This window comes from Chiloscyllium plagiosum, chromosome 31 (assembly GCF_004010195.1).
Source record: "Chiloscyllium plagiosum isolate BGI_BamShark_2017 chromosome 31, ASM401019v2, whole genome shotgun sequence".
NCBI classification, from domain to species: Eukaryota; Metazoa; Chordata; class Chondrichthyes; order Orectolobiformes; family Hemiscylliidae; genus Chiloscyllium; species Chiloscyllium plagiosum.
The window spans coordinates 33,163,546-33,182,110 of NC_057740.1; the positions used below are offsets into that span (position 1 = coordinate 33,163,546).

Genomic DNA, 18,565 nt, shown 5'->3' on the forward strand with positions numbered 1-18,565 from the left:
ATCACCATCCAAGGAAAAAGGCTCTCACTGTCCACCCTCTCTGATCATCTTTGTATGTCTCTAAAGTGACCTCTCAACTGTCTTCTCGAATAAAAACAGCCTCCAGTCCCTTTATAGGGAAAGGCTAAGACCATACCTCCATACCAGGCAACATCCTGGTAAATCTCCTCTGCACCCTTTCCAATGCTTCCGCATCCTTCCTCTTAATGTGGCAACCAGAACTGTACACAAAACCTTTGGTGCAGCTGTAACATGATCTTGTGGCTCTGAAACTCAATCCCTCTATCAATAAAAGCTAACAAAGTTTGGGAGAAGATTTGTAGCTTGGGTGCTCGTTGTTGTGGTTCTGTTCACCGAGCTGGGAATTTGTGTTGCAGACGTTTCATCCCCTGTCTAGGTGACATCCTCAGTGCTTGGGAGCCTCCTGTGAAGCGCTTTGGTGATGTTTCCTCCAGCATTTATAGTGATTTGTATCTGCCGCTTCCGGTTGTCAGTTCCAGCTGTTAGGTCCAGGTCAATGTGATTGAATCTGTGGATGAGTGCCATGCCTCTAGGAATTCCCTGGCTGTTCCCAGGGAGGATTTGTCTCCTCTTTCACACTACCAAGAATCTTACCATTAGCCTAATACTCCCTTTGTATTACTCCTTCCAAAATGAATCCCCTCACCGTTTTAAACTCCATTTGCCATCTCTCAGCCCACGTCTGCAGCTTATCTATGCCCCTCTGTAACCCGGAACATCCTTCCACACTATCCACAACTTCACTGACCTTTTGTCATTGCAAATTTACCAACCCATCCTTCTACGCCTTCATCCAAGTCTTTTATAAAAAATGACAAACAGCAGTGGACCCAAAACACATCCTTGCGGTACACCATTAGTAACTGAACTCCAGGATGAGCATTTCCCATCAACCTCCACCCTCTGTCTTTCAGCTAGCCAATTTCTCATCCAAACTGCGAAATCACCCTCAATCCCATGCCTCTGTGTTTTGTGCAATAGCCTACCATGGGAAGCCTTATCAAACGCTTTACTGAAATCCATATACACCTCATCATCCTCTTTACCCTCGTCCATAAGTAAGATAAATAAATATATACACGTACATACAAAAAACAGCAAGCAGGTTAGAGAGAAACCACAGATTGAATATTGAAGCAGCTTGGTTTTCAAAAGTTAATGCTCACGATTCAGAATATGTAATTGTTGGGTTAAAATTCAACATGATTACAAACATTCTCCGTAGAATTAGCTGGCAAAATAGCACGTTTGTCCAATTATGTATTTGATTAGTTTGACCAGAGACAAGTAATTAAAGATTGAAAAGGTCATTTCTTGTTACTTGAATGATGGCTAGATTTGCAACAAGATCCTTCTAACATATTTGAAAAGGCGAGGTAATTGGACAATAGGCACTCAACACTGGAATCTTATAGAGTCATAGAGGTGTACAGCACAAACAGATCCTTCGGTCCAACTCGTCCAGGCTGACCAGATATCTCAACCCAATCTAGTCCCACCTGCCAGCACCCGGCCCATATCCCTCAACCCCACCTATTCATATACCAATCCAGATGCCTTTTAAATATTGCAATTGTACCAGCCTCTACCACCTACTCTGGTAGCTCATTGCAGACATGTACCACCCTCTGCGTGAAAAAGTTGCCCCTTGGGTCTCTTTTATATCTTTCCCCTCTCTCACCCTAAACCTATGTCCTCTAGTTCTAGACTCCCCCACCCTATATCCCTCATGATTTTGTAAACCTCTATAAGGTCACCCCTCAGCCTCTGATGCTCCAGGGAAAACAGCCTAGCCTCTTCAGCCTCTCCCTCTAGCTCAAATCCTCCAACCCTGGCAACATCCTTGTAAATCTTTTCTGAACCCTTTCAAGTTTCACAACATCTTTCCAATAGAAAGGGGACCAGAATTGCACGCAATATTCCAACAGTGGCCTAATTCTTTAGAAGGCACATTTAGAATCCCTACTTTGTGGAAACGGGCTCTTCAGCCCAACAAGTCCACACCAACCCTCCAAAGGATAACCCACCCAGATCTATTCTCCTACATTTACCCCTGACTAATGCACCTATACTACACATACCTGAACACCCTGGGCAATTTACCTAACCTATACATCTTTGGATTGTGGGAGGAAACCGGAGCACCTGGAGGACATCCACGCAGACATGGGGAGAATGTGCAAACTCCACAGTCGCCCAAGGCTGGAATTGAACCCAGGTCCCGGGTGCTGTGAAGTAGCAGTGCTAACCACTGTGCTACCCCTTCTATTTTCCCCCGTTGAAGAACAGCATTTTGTAGTTCCAACATTGCAATTTTCTCCTCCTACTCTTTTTTTTCTCTCTGAAGCTTGGCTGAAACAAACCAGGTGAGACTATATTACAAAAATCAGTGCTTTCCAAGCTTGAGAAGTTCTAATGAAATATTAAACCTTATTATTTTCCCAGACTGACCATGAGCTAAATACCTCAAATGTCTCGTTAGTATTTATATTATTGCTAGAAAAGTGCTAGTTTGTCAGATTTTAAACAAATGCAGAACAGGCATTTATCAGAACAGGACAAGATGTCTCACTTTTCATCTCCAAGTGCTAGTTGAATAGCAACATTGATGTAACAATGTTTCTTGCCAACAGGACAGTACAGGCCAAACAGTACTCAACAGGGAACAGCCAGTGGATTAAATGAACTCCAAGTTCCCAAAGGTTTGAATTTGTGGGCAATGTGCAAAGTTGGAGTGTTGTTTTCATTCAACAAAGGATCATGGTTATGAAATTAATATAAATAGCAATGGGGCAGTAAATAGTATCAAAGTATATCCTTTAAGTTCAGACAAGATTGCTAAATGTAATTGTGTACAAGTATGCACTAAATTGAATATTTTTTAAATTACCCTTTGAAAATCTGTTTGAAATCTGTAGTCAGCAAACAGTAAAGATTTATGAGGAACAATTTGATTTTAAAGAATTCTAAGTGAAGTTTTGCAGAAAGTTTAAATTTATTGCTATATATTGGCTCAAATTGAAAAAGTATCAGAATCTGCTTTTGACTTAAATGAGCAATTTCTCATTTTAGTTGAAACGTTTCGGGCACAGGCCCTTCTTCAGGCCTGTGCCCGAAACGTCGAATCTCCTGTTCCCTGGATGCTGCCTGACCTGCTGTGCTGTTCCAGCAATAAAGTTTCAACTTTGATCTCCAGCATCTGCAGACCTCACTTTCTCCAATTTCTCATTTTAAAATTGTATTTTCTGACTGGAAATTTCAGGTAATTGTATTTAAAGTGGACTTTTCAGAAAATTCAGGTGTTCTATCTTACTTAGCAAATTTTATACACAGGATAGTCATTGTTTTTGTATGATGTGCTCCAGTTATGTCTCCTAGACATATCTTGTTTCTTCTGGCCTTGAGGCATGTGTGATTTTATTGGTGTTTTTTCTTCTTCACATTGACAACTGGAATTGCACTGAGTCAGCTTTCCATCTCTGGTATAAGACTTCCAACAAAATTTTATCTCGTTATTATTAAAACTTGCATTCTTGTCTTGAGTTATGACATTGGTTGGTTGGTTGTTTGTTTGTATGTATGTATTGTGCTGTTTAGAAGGAATGCAGATTCCTATTGGGACCAAAATTGGGCATTCAGTTATTCAAATTGCCTTGGTAGGGGAAAAAAACTATTTAATTCTTTAAATACAATGACTTAGTTGGACTTGAATGAGCCTGAATACCAATTACATCATGGCTGTTTTCTGGTATGGATGGAATAATTGTTTAGAGATAATGTTGAATTAAAAGCAACAAACAGTCCCAGTTGTCCATGGATTGATGTGAACTGTGTTGAGAAAACTAAGATTGAGTAAATCTTTCCAGAGTTTTTTTTTCTTAAACTACAAGGATTCAATATGAGTCTTTAATTTGAATTTTCTTTAGGAAACTTTGTACATCCCTATTAAAGTTTTCTTTTGTATTTTTTTGAGTTTGTTCTCAGCAATTTCATGTTCCAATGATTTGAGAAGTGTGTGCCAGGTGAGTATTCTGTTTGAAGGTGAAAGTTCAGACCTTTGGGATGGAACCCACTGCAGTATGCCATCAGGTTGCAAATGTAGTTTCTGTAATTTTCATGTTTACAAGTTGGGTATTTCTAAGGTCTTAATAAATATGATTAACTTCAGAAGGAGTGGAGAAGCAACTATGATAAACATTGGAGAAGTTGGAAATGTCACAATTTAACATTTTAGCGAGCATTTCTTTTTGAGTATTAATCTTGAGTCAATAGAAAGAAAGGTTGATCTCAGCTAGCAAAAAAAAAAGAAATAAACTAAACATCAGGTTTTTAAAAGTGCAATTCACTGAGGAGTTTTCAACCTCAAATTAGCAATTGTGGGTTTCAAACAGCTAAACGGACAGACATCCTCACTTTAGAGGACAGTTTATAATTTGTTCCTCTCCAAAGGATGATGCTTTATTGATTGCAGGGTCAGTAGGTTTTAATAAATTGTTTACTGTGATTACACAATGTGTTGCAGAACAATGAATGTGTTAGATGCACTACTTGTTACTTAAGCTCAATAAAAATATTGAACTAATTTTTATTTAGTTTTTTTGAATGAAGATTGATCTTGGATTTGTTCATTAAATAACGTTTTTGATCATTTGAACTTTTAGTCTGAAAATAGTTTTGGAGGAGAAATGGAAAATGAAATAGAAAAGCCTGTATACTTCAGCACTTTTAACTGCATACTTTGATTTAACTTGACCATTGTTTCATTTGTGATGCTGAGCTCCAATCTTGTGTTGCCAATGCCCTAGACTTCATGCAACATGCCCCTACATAAAACCTACAACAAAATCTCAGTTCTGACAACACAAATCCTTCTGTGATGTCATCAGATTCCTACTGTAGCTTAGAAACATATGACCAGCTACTGCTCACGATGTGTAACATTGTGGAGCTAAACAGAACAGATACTAAATGACCAACAATGTCAATGACTGCAACCAGATTCATTTTCACTCTGATAGTTTTGGCCACCCTGTATGTTCTGTTCTTATATGGAACTGCCTTGTTTCCCTTTATCAATACAATTATTTTTCTGTATCCAGCCTACTTCTCGTAAGTATGTGATGGTTTCTAAATCAATATCAGAAAAGTCTTCTCCAAGATGCTTGCAATTCTTTTCGTTTTGCATTCTTGCCTTTTTTTAAAATTAGGCTTGCCTTTTCTTTTTAGGGTCATCATTCTGTCTTGTTTCCCAACTTCTCCCCAAGCACACTGCTTTTTGGAGATTGTGTTGTGATCATCCAGCAGCTTAATCATGACTGTTAATTGATGTTCAATTACAACACTGTCATAAAGCAACTTTTGAAACCAATTCACTCAATACGCACATTCCATTGTGCTCTGATATAAATCCTCTGGTTGCCCCAATCACAAAGATAGTAAAAAGAGCTGAATTAAAGCCAAAGAGTGAAATTTTGCAGAAGAATAGGGCAACAAGTCAGGCAGCATCCAAGGAGCAGGAGAATAGGGCAGGCCTAACATACTAACTGAAGTTGCAGTGAAAGTGGAAATACAGCATAGGCTAAAAGTTAAGGGAGTGAACTAGACTAATATTAGATTAAATTATAAAGGATAACCCCACCCTGAATGGACCAGGATACATGTGAGCATACTGAAGGAAGTGGAAATAGAAATTGGAAGACTAGTTCCTCCCCAATTAGCCTTTAGATGTAGGAATGATACCAGAATATTGGAGAATGGCAAATATTTACACCCTTTATCAGAGAAGGGTGTAAAAGTATGCACATCAATGTCAGAGCAAAGCTGCAGTGGTGTGGAAGCTTGATCAAGCAATAGCCTGGAATAACATTAACAGCCACTTTAGATTAAGAGAAATTGGAATGGATTTGTTGTGGGGGAAAATAGTGTTTAACCAACTTGCTCGAGTTCCTAAATAAGGAGACATGATTAGGGCAATCCAGTTGAGACACACATGGACTTAAAAAGCATCTTGGCAGACTATCAGCAGAGTTGAAGACTGTATCCATCTTATTATTGACTCTTACTCTACAAAGTTTGATGTGTGACAGAAAACCAAACAGTAATTGTAAAAAGTCCTGCAGTCAGCATAAACAATGGAGTTCCCTTAGACTAACCAGTCTGTAATTCCAAAAGCTGACTCTCTTGAATGCCACACGCTCCCCACATTCAGTTCTGGAAAAAGTCATACTGGACATGACGTTAGCTCTGTTTCTCCCTGTTGTTACTGCCCTGCCCTGTTTCTCCAGCATTCTGTGTTTGTTTCACACCATCAACACTTGTGTTCCCAGACCATGGTTTCTTTCCAAATTAACTTGTACCTTCAATTCTTCTTCCACCTACATTCATCATGAATCACAAAAAGCTGTAAAACATCCAAAGGTTATTGAGGAAAGAATTCTAATACTCAGTGCAAGATGTATTTGGTTAATATTTTAGACCTTTGTTCTGTTAATGAGTTAAGTTAATCATAAATGCTGCCTAAAAGTTAATGATACAGCTATCACTGTTGAATTGAGCAAGTTAATAGGTAATTGTTAAATACCCCATAAGCATGCATAGAACATCAGTCTTAACTACAGACATCTTGTCTGTAAAGTGAAAAATGAGATTTTAATTTTGTTTTTCCACTTCTAAGCAAAACAGAAAACATCAATGGACATTTTAGGTTTGTTGGTAAGATTGGTACACTCATGGAAGTTAAATATATCAAAGCAGCTTTGACCAACACTGTTAGTGAATAATTTAATTTATATTTGTCAATTGTGCTCGACATGTTCAGATGAACTGTGAATCTGGACCTGCAAACATGCCAGGAGAAAGTGAAGACTACAGATGCCAGAGAGTCAGAATCAAAAAGGTGGTTCTGGAAAAGCACAGCAGGTCAGGCGGCATTGGAGAAGCAGGTGAGCCGATGTTTCAGGCATAAGCCCTTCCATCAGGAATGTTCCTAAAGAAGGGCTTATGCCCGAAACGTCGACTCTTCTGTTCCTCAGATGCTGCCTGACCTGCTGTGCATTTCCAGCAGCACCCTTTTCGACTCCGCAAAGAAGCCAAATTGTTTTCAACTTAATAGGTTTAATTTGCCCTTCTATCCTTAACCCAGACACTTTTCTCTATATAAAATATGAAAACTTTTCTATTCATGAAGCAGCTTTTTAATTCAAATAGCGATCCAGTTATAAAGCAATGTAGACTTTGGAATTTGTGCAACTTTTGTACAATGCACTATTTGCTATTTACTCAAATATAAAGGCCGGTTAATAAGATAAATTTAATCTAGAACAATATGAAAGCTGCCCTTGCTATACAAGGGCAGCAGAGTAAGAAGTATAGATTTAGGAAGAACTATAGTACGGCAGTTGGAACAGATGGTTAATTTAAGACCTAATTCAATAATTACACACAATCTCAAACAATTTGCATGGTGTGCTACAGAAGATAACAGAAACCAATTACACTGTCCATAATGGGCTTTGCTTGAAAATACTTAGTTGGGTATATGGGTATTTTTACTCGGGGTGGTTTAGTTTTTACAGAAAAAAAAGTCACTGTGACTTTAATGGGAAGCTCACAGAATTGAGTGTGATAATATTTCTAGATAGTTGGGGAAAAAATAGGTTGTTGGAAATATTTAAGAAATGAGTTAGCCCAGTGTACATGAGAACCATGTGGGATTATCCAACATAACCCTGCATCTCTTTTTCTCCAAGATCTCAGTGCATGAAGTCTTGGGTAGACATGAGGCCATACTTTAGATCCAGAAAGTAAAAATCAAGTGTTGTTTAAAATAAAAAGCAATTTAGGGACCCTGTATACAGAGCCTGTAGTCTAATGGGTACAAAAGTAGTTAAAAAATAAAGGCAATAGTGTGTTCCTCTTTAAAATCTAAATGGCTGATACATGAAGAGAGAGAGAGTTGTTGCATATGGAAAACCTAGGTTAGAGATGTGTTCTCAAAAGTTCAAAGAACTGCACCTTAGGTCTCCTATGTAACACTTTTCGTCAAAATGTTACCAAATCTCCAAGGGTTAAATTGAGGTCAGATTATATTTACTACGATTGTAATGTCTTGATAGGAGGCATTTATAAAATTAAGGGTTATCCCCTTTAGGACAGCTGATTTTGTTTCTTGAGGGTTACGCAATTTTGGAACTCTGCCTCGGAAGGCAGTGGCAGAGATGGGAATCATTATTTTTATCAGTGAGAGAGATGGATGGATGATTATTAGGTGAGGTTATTGTGAGTAGCTGGGACTGTGAGAATTCAACACAACGAATCAAAAGCAAACTTGCTGTGCAGGCTCAAGGGGTTAAATGACCTACTCCTCCTCTAAGCCTATATATCTCTTTGAAATATAAAGGTAAAAAGGTGATTTCATGAAGCATTTAGTTTTTAGATTTTTGTTTTCTAATGCTGGATTAAGTTTTAAGGGGAATGATAATAAAATCAGAGCCAATCCAATCTAGAGGGAAGTTGTAGGCAATAATTCTTCAAGAAAAGGATGCTTAGCATGTAAAATTCACTCCCACACAGAAGAAAGATTCTGTTGTTTTGCAAGACATGACTAAAAAAATGATATGGAGTCAAGATAAAGATGACCTGTGGTCTTACAGAACAATAGTACAGGTGCAGGGGCCTAAAAAGACTTCCACTTGGTCCTGTGAGAACTGAGCAGACTCCAATGTTAAGTCAGCTTTCATTGAGGGGAGGCAATGTGAAGAGAAAACTTGACACTCCATCAGACATAAACAGGACGTTTCCACTTTTGGTTAGAGCAAAACCAGGAACCATGAGGTAAGGGTATGAAAGCTAATTATATTGTCTTGATTTAAAATACACCAACTTATGACAGTCACCAATAAATTTAAAAAGGAATTCATGCAAAACTGTGGCCCATGGTGAAGCTGTTAAAAAATTGTATTAATTTTATCTTGGGTTATAAATTTTGTTCCTTGCGCTTTGAAAGGCAGAGAAGATAGATCAAATTATTGAAGAATCTTGGTCAGATAGCATTGAAAAATCTTTTTCAACTGTTGAGTAGTTAATGTCAGAATATATTGCCTGAAACCATGGGGAAGGCTGTTTCAATTTGCACTTCTGAAAGGGAATTACTGTTCTCCCAAAAGGAATACTGTTCAGGATTGTGGGAAGAAGGTGTAGGAATAGTGCTAAGTGAATTCAGTGAACAACCAAGACTTTGAGAGTGATTAAAAATTCCAAAATATTTTTCTACTCATAAGCAATACAATTGAAAAACTGTTCTATTATAATCCTTAATATATTGGTATCTTAGACATGCATTTCAGTGTGTGGTATCTACTGTGTTACTGAGCCATAGCAGTCTGGAAGTTCCTAGATTTAATTTCTGGTCCGCACTGAGGTAGGAGTGGGCTGTTTACTTGGTGCATTAAGCTTGTTCTGCCATATATTGAGATCATGGCTGACCTGCAAACTATCCAACTTTGTGACTTTCAGTCACAAAAATCTATCCATGTCAAATTTAAACTGGTGATTGTTTTTCAAATGACACTTGATAAACAATGATCCAAGTTTCTGCAAACTTTGCATATAGGATTGTTTCTTAATTGCATTGCCCTAGACTAAGACTCCTCAAGTGGTAGAAATAGGTTTTCTTCTATCTACTCCATTTCCCATGATATCATGAAAACTTTGAACGAACCATGTCTTAAGTTGGTGTATTTTAATCGAGGCAATACAATTAGCCTTATACCCCTAACACATGGGGTAGGGGGGTTGCATGGCATGGAATGCAACCAGACTTTGCACTTCTGACTGATATCTAGAAGAAACCATCATGGCCAAACAATTTGTACAATTCATCAAGCTCATTTAAAAATTGTGCATTTCCATGTTTGGTGCTAATGGGTTGATGGCACCTGCTGAACCATGGCCAAGTTGGAAGCAACATCCTCAGGATATGGCCAAAGAAGAAAGGGAGAGATTTTTCAGATAGAAGATAAATTGATTAGTGTTCAGACTAATAATGTCCTGATGCAATCAAGTAGGAGTGATGTGACTGTCCTTAATCTTTGGCTTTCTAGAATTCTAGCTATCGAAAGTGACAATAAAGAGGATAAATTGAAGTGGCTTATGTACTGGGTGATATATGGAGTATTTTCAATATTTGAATGTGCAGCTGGCCTCCTTCTGTATCTGTTACCAGACTATCATAAAGTGAAGGTACGAAACTGATTTTATCTCTGCCCTCCTATGATCATCAGTTAAATCTAGCTTATTAAGATCAGCCCATACCCATAAAATGTAGTACATTTATATAATTTCGGTAGTTGTGGGTATGTTCACTGAGCTGGGAAGTTGATTTGCAGACATTTCATCCCCTGTCTAGGTGACATCTTCATTGCTGTAGAGCCTCCTGTGAAGCATTGCTGTACTTGGGCTTCTGGATTTTCTTTGGTTCCGTTTCTGCTGCTTCCAGTTCCGGCTATTTGACTGTTGCAATGAACAACCAGAAGCGGCAGGAATGAAGCCAAATAAATTCCAGAAGAGACAGTACAGCAGCAGCATTCTAAAGCAATGAAGATGTCATCTAGACAAGGGCTGAAAGGTCTGCAAATCAACTGCCCAGCTCAGCGAACGTATCCACAACAGGCACTCAAGCTGCAAATCCTTATGCAAACCTTGATGTCCAATTTCTCTTTAATATTGAATGTATATTAGAAAATATGAGCTGAATAGATGTGCTTTTATTTCTCCTATTTTGCTGTTATAACTTGAACAAAAGCCAAAAAAGTGTACTTCTGAAATAGGTATGCAGGCAACATGAACTTTATTTCTCATGTGCCCTGGAACTGGTACATGCAGTGTTTAAAACCACTGCCTCAAGAAGCCATCAAACGTAAGAAACGTTGGGAGCTTCCTATCACTGAGGCAGCAAAATCAAAGCCAACAATGTCCAGGAACCATGGATAAGCCCTCTTTCTTCAGATGTTGATCATGAACTGATGTTCTGACCATATCATATGGCTTCAATGTGTGTAGGGGTCAGGGAAACCATTTTAGACTCTCCAACCAAACTTGCAAGTAACAGTGGGGCAGAAGGAAGCTATGCTGTATTGTTGCCTCAATATTGTTGGTATACCACTTATTACGTTGCCAAAACATAATTTATTATAATTATACAGGGAAAGCAAAATACAACAAGTCACTGCTGGGAAAACTCAGATTCAATCTGGCTGAATTAGACTGCAACCCAAGAACAAGAAGCCACTGTTTAAGCAATTGTATTAAAGTATCCCCAAAAGCTTGCTCCATAAGTAACAATTTTTTTTTATTCTTCAGAGTATCTTTCTGATGTGGTGCATGGCACCAATCGATTGGAATGGTTCTCGTATAATTTACATGAATTTCATCCGTCCCTTCTTTTACAAGCATAAACCCATGATGGATGAACTTGATGAGAAAATTACAGAGGTTATTGATAATGTGAAGATGGAAGGTAAAGCCAATACTGAAGTAAATATCAGAAGATGAACAAAAGATGGAACAGAACAGTGAGAAAGGTTTAAGTTTGCATGTAACCCTGAACCAGTGACCCCCTGAAAGATTTGGAAACTTTGAAATGCAGAAGGAGGAAAAGCAAAAGGTTCCAATCATCCGCTAAGTCCATATAAGAAAGTACATACAGTTGGTTCTGATATATTGCGATAGTTCCGTTCTCGTGCAATTTCGCGTTGTAAGACAGTCATGTAATAGCTGTGCTACATAAACTAATGGGGTCGGAATTGCATTATAGCCAATACAGGTAAGGACACTTTGAGTTCTACAAATAACTGTCTAAGTTCGTCAATCATGTTAAAGCTAATTGGCATTGGAGAAATGTGTGTTATAGCAGAACCAACTGTACTAACTATAATCCAATGTGTTTATGAACTGGTAAAGGCAGTATTTGAACTCTGTCCTCATGAAACAACTGAATAAGAAAATCAGGACCTTGCTCACAATTTAGAAACAATTGCAGGTTTTAGAGGGGCCGAAAGAAGGTATGCTATATAATTGCCTCAATATTGTTGGTATATCACTTATTTCATTGCCAAAACTTAAATTACTATAATTATACAGGAAAGGCATCTTACAAGGTGTCACTGCTAATTTAACCTCAGCTTGATATGCAGATCCAGTAATTTCCATAAAGCTATTGCTTGTGTCCATTTGACACCCATTCCCTGAAGTGTCAATAGATTACAGAAATCCCTATGTGTACTTGGACACTGCGCACACACTCTCTCAAGACAAGTGGCCATGCACAAGGACACAGAAATGAGGTAGGCAGCCACACGGACTCCTCTGGGCAACATCTAGCCTGTACTGTCAAGTCCAGGAGAATAGCCACCAGGAGATCTTCCAAATTACTAGACTACAGCCACCATCCCCCATCCACCAGGATAGTGAAGATCAGGAGCCCAAGGATAATAACTAAAAACGTTGAGGAGTAGCTCCTTCAAACAATTGAATAGAGGCACAAACCACCACCACCAGCATATCATATAAATTTAGACCATAACTCATCTAAACTGCAAAAGATGCATGCGGCAGAGGACTCTGAGAAGTAACTTGTGAATATGTTAAACATTATTGCTCAGAGCAACATTCATTACTCAAGTCTCCAATTGTACAAAGATGGCTAAACCTCTTCAAACATGTTTATTTCATTAATAATATTTAAAATCTGTGTAACTAGCAATTAGAAATCTAAAATGAAATAATTATTTAAATTAAAACTAAAAATTGAATCATATATTTAGCAATGACCATTTTATTGATTTATGATTGAATTGTTAACTTTTGAGTACCCTAGTGGGTATAGTAACAATCATAATCAAAGTGGATTGCAACAGCAAAGTCATGTGACTGTATGACTTAACATGTCATGCAGTCTAATTGCATTAGCTCAACCAGGAATACTTTAACTAAGCTTTTTTATGTTTTGGATGTAGGTTATTGTTTGTGTTCCGGTTAGATTCACACATGTATTGGGACATAATTTTTAACCGTTTCACCACACCATGTCATGCAGCCTGATTGCATTAGCTCAACCAGGAATACTTTAACTAAGCTTTTTTATGTTTTGGATGTAGGTTATTGTTAAAGACTTTACAAATTACATTCTCTCCAAAAAAGAAGTGATTGAAACTGCAGTGAGGAGCTGCTCACTACTACCTTGTCTAAGCCTTTAATTTCTGTCAATGGCAAGCTGTGACCTTTAATTTGACACAAGAAGGAGCCTTTCAAACTCATAGAGTCATACAACACGGGAACAGATCTTTCGGTCAACCAGTCCATGCCAACCATGTTGCCAAATTAAACTAGTCCCACCTGCCTGTGCTTGGCCCATATCCCTCCAAACATTTCTTATTTATGAACATATCCAAATGTCTTTTAAACGTTGTGACTGTATCCACATCCACTGCTTCCTCTGGAAGTTCATTCCACACACGAACCACTCTCTGTGTAAAACAATTGCCCCTAATGTCTTTTATAAATCTTTCTCCTCTCACCTTAAAAATATGCCCCCAGTCTTGAAATCTCCAACCCTAGGAAAAAGATACTTGCTATTTACCTCTATAAGGTCACCCCTCAAACTCCTACTCTCATTGAATGTTTTATTCCTTTGCTTCTTTTGCTTTCTTTTTTCCTTTTTCTGTTTCCACTTTAGCGCGCACATTTTATTTTATGTTTCTATTTTATCTTTCTCTTCATTCTCTTCATCTTTTCCTTTTCCATTACTTTTCAGCATCAGCTTTCCAAAGTGTGAGTCAATACTGGGTGTGAGAGTGGTGCAAGACCAATATGTCAAGAATCATTTAACTGCAAGTTAGTTTGGATAAATGAATATCTACAGCTTGGTTTGGCTTATCAAGTGACTTGAAATTATCCGACACATAAATAGAAGAGAAGGCACAATTACAGAAAGTACAACCTTTCCAATGATCCACCTGGTTTCTGCTAGAGAAAAAAATAGTTGAACACGTAGAGGAACAACATTAGCTGCTACAAATAGCCAGTTATGTCAAATCTCTACAGGTCCTTGTAGTTTTCAACCAAAGTAACACTGAAATGCCAATTGGAACATGAAAGAACTACAACAGCCTTCAGGGCCAACACCTATACAACTGTAATACAAAGCGTAGTTTATCATTCTTATAAATAGGTAAGGATTAAATGTTCAGACCATTTGGGGTGCTCTACAACTTGCTGAAACAAAGGCCTTGAGATTTTTAAGCACATAACTGTTATGACATGGGGTAAACCCTCCTGCTTTTAATTTGAACCAACAACACAGAAAAGATTTATCCCATGCAGTAACCTGTGAAAATTCGAGAGATCAAGAACTATTTAAAGTAAAATTTAATAACTTTATTTCTTAAAGTATAACAGAGAATAATTAACTGACAACTATTTACAACTCCTTTCTCTAACCTATCTTTTACCTTCCCCTTCTATAATACTAGTCCGATAAAACTCCTGATTAAAATTTACAAAACAAAACTTCTTATCTCAAAACCAGGCAGCTTTCAGTTCTTTTCTGTATTCCTGTCTTCTTTTCTTCTTCTTGGGGATTCTGCCTCACCGCTTAATGATTGATGAAGGTACCTTTAAGTGAGTTGTGTTTTCTGATAGTTTCTGCATGCTGGCTTGGCAGTTCTCTCAATTGTTGAAACTTTATTGCTGGAACAGCACAGCAAGTCAGGCAGCATCCAGGGAATAGGAGATTCGACGTTTCAGGCACAGGCCCTTCTTCATTTCCTGAAGAAGGGCCTGTGCCCGAAACGTCGAATCTCCTGTTCCCTGGATGCTGCCTGACCTGCTGTGCTGTTCCAGCAATAAAGTTTCAACTTTGATCTCCAGCATCTGCAGACCTCACTTTCTCCTCTTGGGTCAGTTCTCCAGCTGGTGAGTAGGACCCCTGTTGTCTTCATTAAATGTCCCCCCTGGAATCATAATGGTACAGAAAGTCAGTTGGCTTATTAAATCTGCAGACCTCACTTTCTCCTCCAAGTTCTCTCAATTGTCCAATCCTCCCTGGTCTTAAACCCCCTGAGCATCAGATTGTGTCATTGGCTTTTAAGATTGTCACTATACTAAATTCAAACTTGATTGAGATTTAGTATTTTCGGAGGATAATTTAAACTGATTGGCCAAATTCAAATTTGTTTTTGTCTCATAGCAACTCAGCCAGTGCTATCTGTTCTGAACCAAATGTTACATTGTAAATTCTCCAGCACTTGGTATGCTTGTCAAGTCCTTCACTCTCTTAAAGGTACAATACACTTCTACACCTTCATAACATTACCAGGTCCACAAATATTCTGTAATTAATTACTTTATGACTATCACATAAATTCACAAGCCTATTTGTGCATAGCGAGATCACACAAGCAGTAAAAGAGATAAATCACGAGTTAATCTGTTTGGGTAGGAATGGTGGGTAAATAATTTTAGAGTGGAGACCAGAATAAATGTTTTTCCTTGAATTATGCTATGGGATCATTACATTCACTACAGCAACTACCACCTCAGTTAAACATATCATCCAAAATGCACTATTGTATAATGGCACAGGCTGGAGGCTGGACGCTGGATGCTGGACTGGTACTATTCAGGGCAGTAAGATGATGTCATGACAAGTGAGTTTCCAGATAAAAGATTAAGGTCACTAAACTCAGTGCAATGATCTTCATCTATTGTATTCAGTCTGTGTGTGTATGTGTGTGTTTGAGAGAGAGAGAGGTGTATCACTAAGTCAGTAAGCACAAAGTGCATGTGATTTATATGCACAAACTAAGTGTAAGGCTGAGATACCATTTCAATGTAATAGGTTAGTGTTGCTAACAAATTTCAGGACATCTGTATCAAAACACAGGAATTGTCTAGGAAATTGAAGATTCCAATGGGCAATTCCCTCTGAGATAACCTCTTAATGACAGAATTCAGGAAGTTCCATTTCCATTAAGTTACTGGTTACCCAAAAAAAGTTAGACAATTAAAAGACTTGTCTATCTCCTGGGTAACTAATAAGTTGACCTCCTCCAATTTATACCCACTCCCCAACCACACACACACTTCCCAAATACTTCTTTCCAAGACCCCTGACCATTTGCTGAGAGAGAGGGGGAGAAAAACAGGTGTTTAAAGATTAAGGGCTCATCTGCAAAGTTAGCTGGGCAATAAAATTCACTTCAGCCCAAATGGATCTGGTCCAGAACCCGAACTGTGGCTCCTATTCCTGTCACCACCCGTGAGATATCTTGAAAGACACAGATTAAGTGCTAATGTTTCACAAGTTTGATGATAGATTCCTGACAAATCACACTTGAAGATTGGGAAATTGGTTAATCGTAAAAAACTCAGTGACACCTGTCGAACCAAACCTATGCAGATATCAGTAGCTTCAGGAAAGGAAGGGCGAGGTTCAAAGAAGAAGAATGAATGCTTCCCCTAGGTGGCTATCAAGAACAGTAACATGGCTAGAGTTCAAAAGGCTGATTTAATGATATGTAGACATGGGTTGAAATACCACCAGCAACTGGAGAATGTGAATTGACAAAACTATCATAATGATGATGATTTAACTACCTGATTGTTGTAAAAATATATCTAGTTCATTAATTCCATTTTGTAACCTGCTGGTCTGTTCTATATTTGACATCAGCAACATGCTTGACTTTAAACGGTCTCCCGAAATGGCCTAGCAAGCCACTTAGTTATGAACAATAAATGCCAGCTTTGCCAGCAACATTCTCATTCCCGTGAGTGAATAAAGGAAAGTTAAGGGTTGATGAGGACAGCAGCAAGTCTCAATTGCAGATCCAAGACAGGGTGGATGATGCAGGTTTCCTATTGGTGCACCCTAGCTAATTCTATTCTTTCTTACAGTTTTCCCAACACCGGAACCAGAACCAGTCATAGCCACAACCTCAAGGCATAAAAGTAAGTTCAGGTTAAATGAAGGGCATTAATTAGAACACAAAAAGTTCAATTATAGAGTGATAGTATCATACAGCATGGAAACAGACCCCGCAGACCAAATAGTCCACACCAACTATGTTCGCAAACTCAACCCATCCCACTTGCCTGTATTTGGCCCTTATCCCTCCAAGCCTTTCCTATTCATGTACTTATTCAAATGTCTTTTAAATGTTGTCACTGTACCTGCATCCATCACTTCCTCTGGCACTTCATTCCACATGAACCACTGTGTAAAATGGTTGCCCCTCATGCCCTTTATAAATTTTTCTCCTCTCACCTTACAAATATGTCCCCTAGTTTTGATCTCCCTCTCCCTAGGAAAATTACTCTTCTTGTTCACCTTATCTATATCCTTCATGATTTATACATCTCAATGTCAACCCTAAACCTCCTACGCTCCAGTGAAAAAGTCCCAGTCTATCCAGCATCTCCCTTGAATTCAAACCTTCCTGTCCCAGTAACATCCAGGTAAATCTTTTAGAACCCTCTCCAATTTAATAATATCCTTCCTATGACAGGGCGACCAGAACTGCACACAGTACTCCAGAAGAGGCTTCATCAACATCCTGTAAAACATGACATCTCAACTTCTGTATTCAAAGGACTGAGTAATGAAAGTAAGTGTGCTAAACACCTTCTTAATCACCCTGTCTACTGTCATGCAAATTTCAAAGAATTATGTACCTGAACCCCTAGGTCTCTGTTCTACAGCCCTCAAATGTATAAGTCCGGCTCTTATTTGTTTTACCAAAATGCAAAACCTCACATTTATCCAAGTCAAACTCCATCTGCCTCTCTTCAGCCATTGACTCAATTGATAAAGATCTTCAAAGTTTGTGCAAAGATTTGTAGCTCGGGTGCTCGTTGTTGTGGTTCTGTTCGCCGAGCTGGGAATTTGTGTTGCAGACGTTTCATCCCCTGTCTAGGTGACATCCTCAGTGCTTGGAAGCCTCCTGTGAAGCGCTTCTGTGATCTTTCCTCCGGCATTTGTAGTGGTTTGAATCTGCCGCATCCGGTTGTCAGTTCCAGCTGTTTGCTGCAGTGGCTGGTATATTGGGTCCAGGTCGATGTGCTTGTTGATTGAATGAGTGGATGAGTGCCATGCCCCTAGGAATTCCCTGGCTGTTCTCTGTTTGGCTTGTCCTATAATAGTAGTGTTGTCCCAGTCAAACTCCTGTTGCTTGTCATCTGTGTGTGTGTGTGTGTGGCTACTAAGGATAGCTGGTCATGTCGTTTCGTGGCTAGTTGGTGTTCATGGATGCGGATCATTAGCTGTCTTCCTGTTTGTCCTATGTAGTGTTTTGTGCCGTCCTCGCATGGGATTTTGTACACTACATTGGTTTTGCTCATGCTGGGTATCGGGTCCTTTTGTCCTGGTGAGCTGTTGTCTGAGAGTGGCTGTTGGTTTGTGTGCTGTTATGAGTCCTAGTGGTCGTAGTAGTCTGGCTGTCAGATCAGAAATGTTCTTGATGTATGGTAGTGTGGCTAGTCCTTTGGG

General features: G+C 38.8%; 1 protein-coding gene across 2 annotated transcripts in view; it reads left to right on the forward strand.

Annotated features, from left to right (window-relative positions):
- The first annotated feature begins 7,036 nt into the window (after positions 1-7,036).
- Positions 7,037-18,565, forward strand: part of LOC122565391 (receptor expression-enhancing protein 6-like) — an 18,937-nt gene continuing 7,408 nt past the window's right edge. Inside the window, exons 1-4 of one of the 2 annotated variants that reach the window (XR_006316152.1) lie at positions 7,037-10,260; positions 11,380-11,683; positions 16,975-17,028; positions 17,586-17,608. Coding sequence is in view for 1 of the 2 variants with exons in the window: in XM_043721332.1 (XP_043577267.1) it covers positions 9,967-10,260; positions 11,380-11,536; positions 16,975-17,028 (505 nt within the window). In the remaining variant the exon portion in view is untranslated. Of the gene's footprint in view, positions 10,261-11,379; positions 11,684-16,974; positions 17,029-17,585; positions 17,609-18,565 lie in introns of those variants that run through there. The other variant, XM_043721332.1, reaches the window with a different exon arrangement.